Source organism: Anas acuta, chromosome 1 (assembly GCF_963932015.1).
Source record: "Anas acuta chromosome 1, bAnaAcu1.1, whole genome shotgun sequence".
NCBI classification, from domain to species: domain Eukaryota; kingdom Metazoa; phylum Chordata; class Aves; order Anseriformes; family Anatidae; genus Anas; species Anas acuta.
Window position 1 is genome coordinate 146,585,032 of NC_088979.1, and position 9,588 is coordinate 146,594,619.

The 9,588-nt window shown below is 45.0% G+C and overlaps 1 protein-coding gene across 1 annotated transcript; it reads right to left on the reverse strand.

Moving 5' to 3' along the window:
- Positions 1 to 4,785: 4,785 nt before the first annotated feature.
- Positions 4,786 to 6,586, reverse strand: LOC137841078 (heat shock transcription factor, Y-linked-like). The gene is made up of 2 exons (XM_068653973.1): positions 6,020 to 6,586; positions 4,786 to 5,614 (listed from the first exon to the last, which is right to left on the reverse strand). Exons 1-2 carry the CDS (start codon positions 6,584 to 6,586, stop codon positions 4,949 to 4,951), a joined length of 1,233 nt encoding a protein of 410 aa, XP_068510074.1. The 3' UTR covers positions 4,786 to 4,948.
- Between the last annotated feature and the right edge of the window lie 3,002 nt (positions 6,587 to 9,588).

Below are 9,588 nucleotides of genomic sequence, written 5' to 3' on the forward strand. Positions count from 1 at the left end.
TGGGGAGGGAAATCAGGCTCCCAGGCAGGCAAGGTTAACACAAGCAAACAGCAATCTCTTACCAGTTTGTCACTGTTCCTTGCAAATGCTTAGGGACTTCAATAGCGCTGCTTCAGCAAGGTGATGCTCTGCAATGCCAGTGGTCTGCCAGAGGCTGCTCTGTAGGTCCAACTAGAACAAGACGCTACGTACATTTTGAGAATGCCATAAACGGAAGATGTGCAACCCTTCCTTTCTTGATTCAGTTCCTAGGCTTTGATTGGATATGTTAGCAATTGAGAAAGCGAGCCAACACACTCAGTGTGTTCTCTTAGCCTTTTAAATCACACCCCCCCCCTTCTGCAGAATTCTCTTCATGTATCCTCGCAATGCCAGCAAAGTCTACGAAAAAGGGCTTTCTGCTTGAAAGATAAAAGCAGGAAGCTATTTCCGTAAAGATTTAGTAGAAAGTACAGGTCTTTTCTGAGCCACAGTGTCAGCAAAGAGTTCAATGTCATACTAATTTCAGAGGCTGATGTATTCCATCAGTTTACCCTGATAAACTAACCACAACTTTTGTCTTCTATGAAGAAGTTAGTCAAGCCACTGAAGTCTTTAGACGCGTGCACAGGTATGTTCTTATCCACTTGCTACAGGCCTGAGCAATGAGCTTCAACAAAAGAAGCCTTCAGTGCCATCCTTTCTGCGTATGACTGAAAGACGCAACACAGATGCCACTTCAAAATCGCCAAGGTTCATTGCGAACAGCACACCCCGTCTGGAAGAATGTCTAGGGCTTCCTTGCCAACGTTTTCATATCTTTCACTCACCTGTGCAACAAACAACAAATATTTCACCTGGCTGTGCATTCGTATTGCTTCTACCTCCTTGGAAAAGGGCCATACAACATAAACAAATGGAAAAGCTTACAAGGGAAGCAAACAATCACAAGCAACAGAAACATACAGTGCTCTTCTCCATACACCTCTGACTAAAAATTCATTTGGAAGAAAGCAGACTAGTCACAGTTCTATGACCAATGGCAGTGTGAACTAAATCTCCAGAACGGCAGGAGCAATAGAGCTTGCCTCTGAGACTGATAATCCCAGCCTCAGAAGGCTAATTTCTGCAGGACTTGATCAAGAACAAGGACAAAGCTAGTTCCATCTCCAACTTCTTGCTCTTGCATGTGGCAAGCCTTCACAAGCATTTTTGCAGTAGGGTGCTGGGCCTTGAAAAGCAGTCACACATCTTGGTCACTAACAGCTCACCTGGACTGCAGCTCCTGGTTTTTCCTGTGCGTCCAGTATAAGCTCCCGAATTTCAAGCTATATCTAAAGATACGCTGAATGCATGAAGTAGGAAAAGAAAGCAATGCGGATTAACATCACTGGGTCAGTTCTCTAAAAGCCAAAACGACAAACATCTATGAAAAAAAAAATCACAAAGACCCGAACGTCTCCCCTGCATCATACATTGGACATCCTTGTTATTGGTTCTGTGCTATTTTGACAGCGTGCAGAGGTTTCACTGTCGCTTCTGCAACATGAGAGAAGCCTGAATTTAGACCTATAAGCTGAATTCACATATGTGTGTCTTACGAACAAGATCTCTACATTACAGTTTAATTCTAGTGTTTTACCTACCCTGGGAATGTACTCATCTCACACCAATTTTACCTATTTTTTTCCCCAAAGTGTAATAACAACACTACGTTCTTGAAAATAACTGGAGCAAGTGTCACCTTATGCCAGAGAGTAAGGTGCATGACTTCATTAGATTAAGCAACTAGTCTTCAGATTTGTATTGTTTTTTAAAATCAGAATGGAGACTTGCGTACTAGCCCTACTTAGACTGCATACATTAAGTAAGGAATTACTACTGCTTTGAAGATGCTGCCCTACAGCTGGCCAGCTTTCTTGATGATTATCCTAGAAAATAATTTCTGTCTAGAAATGTGTCTAGATCTTCTGTCTCGTGTAGAACTCAGTATTATTTGCATAGTAATATAGACACACTTTGCACAGTATGAGAAAGAAGCTAGAAGTCAGTCTTTCCACAATGTTGACTTGACTTTATTCAGAAGAGGATGCTGTTCTATCCCCAGCTTCATCTCTCTGATGACCATATTGTAGGCAGACAAAACGTGGCAACCACCAACATCAGGAGATTAATACACCAGCTATTTCAGTCAGTTTTCCAAACACTGCATTGTCTAGGCGTACTCTCTTCTAAATCTGCAGTGGTTTGGGAGAACAAAGTACCCAATGACTAAGCGTCTTCTGCATCTGCTTGATGGCCATGCTGGGTAGAGCTCATTTACTTTCCTCCAATCCAGTGAAGAATGTAACAAAATGGCATACACAAGTCCTCTGGCAGGGTGACACACTTCCAGTTAGCATCCAGAACTGTCTGGACCCATGCTAAGAGAAACAGTAGTTTACAGCCTTGAAGGCTTCTGAAGCAAGAATGCTAGAATGCACAGAAATGGTGAAAAGCTGCAAGGGTTAAGTTCAGACTGCACATTAGGAAAGAATTCTTTACTGTGGGGCGATCAAACCCTGGAACAGGCATCCTTGAGAGGTGCTTGACACCCCAGGACTTCCAGTGTTCCGGAGGCATTTGGGCAATGCCCTCAAGAATGGGCTTTAGCTTTTGATTCTCCTTGAAGAGCTCAGACAGTTGGAGTCGATCTTTGAAGGTCCCTTCCAACTGAACTATCTTATTCTAGGAAAACTCGCTTCCAGCTCTCTCAAGATAGTAGCAGCATCATTTCGAACAAAAAGCTTGGCCAGATGATTGTAGCCGTTTTGTTCATTGCTAAAGGGGAAAAGAAATATCCATTAGGGAACTGTCACTTTGCACAGAAATACTGTTTCGATAGTGTTTTTGTTTATCTTACACATTAGAACGTTAGCCTCCTTTAGAATTTAAATAATCAAGTTTTATTTTATTTTATTTTATTTTATTTTATTTTATTTTATTTTATTTTATTTTATTTATTTATTTATTTATTTTGTGAAATAACACCTAGGAATGTGCTACATCAAGAGGAACTCATTCATTTCTGCATTAGCACAGCTTGTCTTCCATGCCCTTTCACAACCGAAAGCCAACAGGCTCTGGACAACGCCAACATTAAGACAAGTGATGAGATGCTTGGTGAAATGGAATAACCAAAGGCAAAGCCTCCAGCAGCCTGATCGTGTGTGATGAAACACAATGCACTTCAGCAAAGACACCTAGAACACTGCTGTACGATTCTTGGTTGCATGCGAAGCAGTCATGCACTTTTGAGACTTATTTGCACAACTTCTCTGTGCTATTTTGCATGTTTTGAACTTTTGGTGCTTTTCTATAACAACCTGGAATAACCAAAACGTTTTTATAAGATTATCTGAATACTTACTTTTATTACTAAATCTGTTTTCGTTGCATTGTATGTGGGTGGGTAAATGACTGGGGGAAAAAAAAAAAAAAGAAACCAAAAAAGGGGGTCAAAAAGTTGCACGCAACTCATTATGACTGGATGTTACGGTAGTACCAAAATATTTACCCACATTTCAATCTGTTAGATACCCTTACACCAAATCTCTTTACTCTTTGTGGCACCTGGCTTTTGGATTAAATAATGTTCTTGCTTTCCATCGAAGGATCTCTAATATTGCATTAAGAATGACCTCTTTCATAGAAAGCCTAGCAAAGTAAGCTGTCTTTCAGATTTCACGACGTTGGACTCCTCACATTTCTATCCCTAGAAGTTGTTTATATTTGGGATTTGGAGTTCCTTTCCTCCAAAATGCGCATACCAGCCCCTGTGAAGAAAAAGAACCCTATCCTGGCTGAAACCCGCACCGCTCTTTACCTGATTTTCCCCAAGTCTCACAGCAGAAGATCCAAAGCAATGGTATTTGGCATGTTAAAGGAAAGGGGTTTTACAATTGAAAATACTTCTCCAATTTGTATCCATTATAATACTCTTAGAAGAGTAAAGGCTCAACATGTCTCTTTTCATAGCTTCTGAACTCTGTTCTCTGTTTTTTCAGGTTTGGACTCTCCAAAGCCATTGGTTTCTCAGCTCCTTCGTAAAAGTTAGCTCAGAAATTGAATCAAGGGTTGTTCCTGCCTGCCAATTTAGTGTGAACTTTGCAAGCATTCACCCAAAGGTGAATTGGGGATGGTATTAATGTTACACATATCTTAAGCGTGGGAGGCAGAGGGATTTGGCCAACCTCTTTTGGGTGGTTTGTGGGGACAGGACAAGGGGCAATGGCCACAACATGGATGACAGGAAGTTCCGCAGCAGCGTGCGAAAGAACTTCTTCACAGTGAGGGTGACAGAGCACTGCAACAGGCTGCCCAGGGAGGCTGTGGGCTCTCCTTCTCTGGAGATATTCAAGGCCCACCTGGATGCCTACCTGGGCAGCCTGCTCTCAGGAACCTGCTTTGGGAGGGGGGTTGGACCCGATGATCTCCTGAGGTCCCTTCCAACCCCTACAATTCTGTGATTCTGTGACATTCCTTTTCTGAGTCTTCCATAATTCAAATGCTGTTATTTAATTCCTCTCTCCTATCTTTCCGTTAGAAGTCATCGTTAGGAAGAGCATCCGCAGTGCATGTGGCATGCAGACCTTTTCCAGTCTTTTACTCTCTGTGGCTAAGAACCTCGAGAGCTGGTCTGTTCTGGAAAACGATCCAACTGATGTTAGAACAGTTGCTTCTACTTCCTTTTGAGAGACCAAATACCAATTCAATCGGAGATTTCCCCTTTTAAGAAGAATACAAAAAAGACAACTGGAACGGCAAAAGTTTTATTGTGCAAACAGACTAAGTCCAGAGCAATCAATCTATGACCTAACCAAGTGGAACTGGGAAAGTTTTCTTATTGTAACAGTTGAACTCCAGCACTATCAAGCTATGAACTAAGAGACTATGAACGTGTGAGGGGGTGCTGCTATCCGTGCTCTGTCTAGCGGGTGCCATGCCTGGGTGCCATTGTGTCTCCTGCAGCTGCCCTGTCTTGTTCGCAGGTGCAGGTCGGGCAGTGTGGGGCTGCCAGGCACTGCCAGCTGTATGGCTGCAAAAGGGCTGCAGCCGAGGCGACTGCCAGCAAGGCCAGTGGAAAGGGTAGCTGACGGCACGGAGGCAGGGCAGCCGGGGGAGCCTGCGGAGCTCCTGCGTTTGGGCACAGGGGGATGTGGGAAGGGAGGACGTGGTGTGGGGAGGGAGCAGGAGCGGCAGCTGAGGTGTGGCTGCTGCCTGCTAGCAGCAGGGAGGGGTCCAGACGCTGCTGCTTGGCCCTGCCTGCTGCTGCAGCAGGATCTGGCAGGGTGGGAGAAGCTCCCTGCGAGGCTGTCGGGGCTCCGCTGGCTTCAGGGGTGGCTTTTGCCCAGTGCCTGGGGACTGGGGACCCTGCGCGTGCCGCTGGCTGTGTTTCTGCTGGAGCTGCTGCCATGGGGTCGTCCTCCTCCATATCAAGGTCTCTGCAGCCAGGCTGGGAATTTAGGCTGCTGCTGGGGCAGCTCTCATCCAGCCCCGCCTGCAGGGCCTTCCTCTTGGGGGCAACTCGTCGCTTGCAGTTCTTGAGCAGGTGGGGAGCAGCTCTCTTGAAGTTGGGGTTATAGTAGTAGAGTAGCTAAAAAATGCAAAGGAGAAGAATTAGTTGCTCCGTGTTTGGGACTGAGAAACAGCAAGAGACAAGAACTGGGGATTTTAATTGGTAAAGGCAATCCTGGCTTAGCAAGATCTATTGGTCGGTTTAAGCCTACAACTTAATGATCCAGTCCTGATGATACAGTCCTGGTGCGTTGCAAATGGCTGAAAATAAAGAGACTCCTCATAGCCTGATTTATTGATCTTTGTGTTCCATGGGTTCAAACTCACTGGGTACCACCCAAATGAACGTTATCTGCATTTCTACCCCTCAGCAATGCTAGCTCTAAAACACCTGGAAGTAGCCTGAACAAGCAAGTAAGACCAGAACATCTGCTGTTATCAGAATACTGTGAGAATTGGTTCACGCGTGGAGCAATGGAGGTACCTTCCTAGGAGCAGAAAATGCATCCTCTTCTTTAGGAAGATCAGGAAGCGAGGCAGAGCTTTGCGGGTCCTGCTGCAGTTTTCTGAATCCATAGAGATTAAGCTGACGGATGAAACTTTGCATTCTCTCAGTCTCAAAAACTCTCGGAGGGCTTGTCCTTCCCAGCACTTCCGCTTCAAACATTTCCTTGTCGATCACGATACAGGTTCCAGAGTGACCCCACCAGATGGCCTTAAATTCCTCACTTTCAGCCAGTTGCCAGAGTTTCCTTGGGAAGCCGAGGGATGAGAAGACATTGTCCTGGCCAGCGTCCTCCTCAGAAGAATGATGAGGAAGGTGTTTGGTCTCAGGGTCCTCAGGGAGAGCTTGGGGATCTTTTTCTCCCCTTGTTGATGCTCCAGGAGCATCACAAGCTGCTCCTTTATCCTGTGCCAGAGGCTCAGGAGCAGGGGAGTCCGAAGACTCAAACAGCTCGTCTGGAGCAAAGCCGTAGGACATGTCTTCTGGCAGTGGCTCCTGTTTGATGTCATTTATCTCGTTGTCACTCGAGTTTCCGTCTGCAGCCATTTCTGCCAGAGGCTACTGCTGGTGCTGCCAGTCAGCCAGTGAGGCTCAACAGACTGTCTGGGGGTTCTGGTGGGGGAAGCTCAAACGTCACCGTGACGACCCAGTGTCACCATCACAGTGACATCACAGTGTGGCTCTGTCTGGAGCAGCCGGAGCAGGCATATTGCTGGTCCTGCAACGTAGCTATGGGTCTTTTGACTCAAGAGCCAAGAAGCAAATCAAGCCATTTAAAAGGCATCAGCCCTCACCTGGCCGTTGCTTCCCCTTCCCTGTGTGGTCTCCTGAATAGCCCCCTTCCAGCCTCCTTGATGTCCCTCCGGCTTCTCCAGCTGGGGAGGGAAATCAGGCTCCCAGGCAGGCAAGGTTAACACAAGCAAACAGCAATCTCTTACCAGTTTGTCACTGTTCCTTGCAAATGCTTAGGGACTTCAATAGCGCTGCTTCAGCAAGGTGATGCTCTGCAATGCCAGTGGTCTGCCAGAGGCTGCTCTGTAGGTCCAACTAGAACAAGACGCTACGTACATTTTGAGAATGCCATAAACGGAAGATGTGCAACCCTTCCTTTCTTGATTCAGTTCCTAGGCTTTGATTGGATATGTTAGCAATTGAGAAAGCGAGCCAACACACTCAGTGTGTTCTCTTAGCCTTTTAAATCACACCCCCCCCTTCTGCAGAATTCTCTTCATGTATCCTCGCAATGCCAACAAAGTCTACGAAAAAGGGTTTTCTGCTTGAAAGATAAAAGCAGGAAGCTATTTCCGTAAAGATTTAGTAGAAAGTACAGGTCTTTTCTGAGCCACAGTGTCAGCAAAGAGTTCAATGTCCTACTAATTTCAGAGGCTGATGTATTCCATCAGTTTACCCTGATAAACTAACCACAACTTTTGTCTTCTATGAAGAAGTTAGTCAAGCCACTGAAGTCTTTAGACGCGTGCACAGGTATGTTCTTATCCACTTGCTACAGGCCTGAGCAATGAGCTTCAACAAAAGAAGCCTTCAGTGCCATCCTTTCTGCGTATGACTGAAAGACGCAACACAGATGCCACTTCAAAATCGCCAAGGTTCATTGTGAACAGCACACCCCGTCTGGAAGAATTTCTAGGGCTTCCTTGCCAACGTTTTCATATCTTTCACTCACCTGTGCAGCAAACAACAAATATTTCACCTGGCTGTGCATTCGTATTGCTTCTACCTCCTTGGAAAAGGGCCATACAACATAAACAAATGGAAAAGCTTACAAGGGAAGCAAACAATCCCAAGCAACAGAAACATACAGTGCTCTTCTCCATACACCTCTGACTAAAAATTCATTTGGAAGAAAGCAGACTAGTCGCAGTTCTATGACCAATGGCAGTGTGAACTAAATCTCCAGAGCGGCAGGAGCAATAGAGCTTGCCTCTGAGACTGATAATCCAAGCCTCAGAAGGCTAATTTCTGCAGGACTTGATCAAGAACAAGGACAAAGCTAGTTCCATCTCCAACTTCTTGCTCTTGCATGTGGCAAGCCTTCACAAGCATTTTTGCAGTAGGGTGCTGGACCTTGAAAAGCAGTCACACATCTTGGTCACTAACAGCTCACCTGGACTGCAGCTCCTGGTTTTTCCTGTGCGTCCAGTATAAGCTCCCGAATTTCAAGCTATATCTAAAGATACGCTGAATGCATGAAGTAGGAAAAGAAAGCAATGCGGATTAACATCACTGGGTCAGTTCTCTAAAAGCCAAAACGACAAACATCTATGAAAAAAAAAATGACAAAGACCCGAACGTCTCCCCTGCAACATACATTGGACATCCTTGTTATTGGTTCTGTGCTATTTTGACAGCGTGCAGAGGTTTCACTGTCGCTTCTGCAACATGAGAGTAGCCTGAATATAGACCTTTAAGCTGAATTCACATATGTGTGTCTTACGAACAAGATCTCTACATTACAGTTTAATTCTAGTGTTTTACCTACCCTGGGAATGTACTCATCTCACACCAAGTTTACGTATTTTTTTCCCCAAAGTGTAATAACAACACTACGTTCTTGAAAATAACTGGAGCAAGTGTCACCTTATGCCAGAGAGTAAGGTGCATGACTTCATTAGATGAAGCAACTAGTCTTCAGATTTGTATTGTTTTTTAAAATCAGAATGGAGACTTCCGTACTAGCCCTACTTAGACTGCATCCATTAAGTAAGGATGCACTACTGCTTTGAAGATGCTGTCCTACAGCTGGCCAGCTTTCTTGATGATTATCCTAGAAAATAATTTCTGTCTAGAAATGTGTCTAGATCTTCTGTCTCGTGTAGAACTCAGTATTATTTGCATAGTAATATAGACACACTTTGCACAGTATGAGAAAAAAGCTAGAAGTCAGTCTTTCCACAACGTTGACTTGACTTTATTCAGAAGAGGATGCTGTTCTATCCCCAGCTTCATCTCTCTGATTACCATATTGTAGGCAGACAAAACGTGGCAACCACCAACATCAGGAGATTAATACACCAGCTATTTCAGTCAGTTTTCCAAACACTGCATTGTCTAGGCGTACTCTCTTCTAAATCTTCAGTGGTTTGGGAGAACAAAGTACCCAATGACTAAGCGTCTTCTGCATCTGCTTGATGGCCATGCTGGGTAGAGCTCGTTTACTTTCCTCCAATCCAGTGAAGAATGTAACAAAATGGCATACACAAGTCCTCTGGCAGGGTGACACACTTCCAGTTAGCATCCAGAACCGTCTGGACCCATGCTAAGAGAAACAGTAGTTTACAGCCTTGAAGGCTTCTGAAGCAAGAATGCTAGAATGCACGGAAATGGTGAAAAGCTGCAAGGGTTAAGTTCAGACTGCACATTAGGAAAGAATTCTTTACTGTGGGGCGATCAAACCCTGGAACAGGCATCCTTGAGAGGTGCTTGACACCCCAGGACTTCCAGTGTTCCGGAGGCATTTGGGCAATGCCCTCAAGAATGGGCTCTAGCTTTTGATTCTCCTTGAAGAGCTCAGACAGTTGGAGTCGATC

What these genes read in the sequence shown, in the direction of transcription:
- LOC137841078 (XM_068653973.1), bottom strand. Translation starts at nt 6,586, where the DNA reads ATGGCTGCAGACGGAAACTCGAGTGACAACGAGATAAATGACATCAAA. An exon ending in CATTTTCTGCTCCTAGGAAG is followed by an intron (nt 5,615 to 6,019) that starts GTACCTCCATTG and finishes TGCATTTTTTAG; the next exon opens with CTACTCTACTACTATAACCC.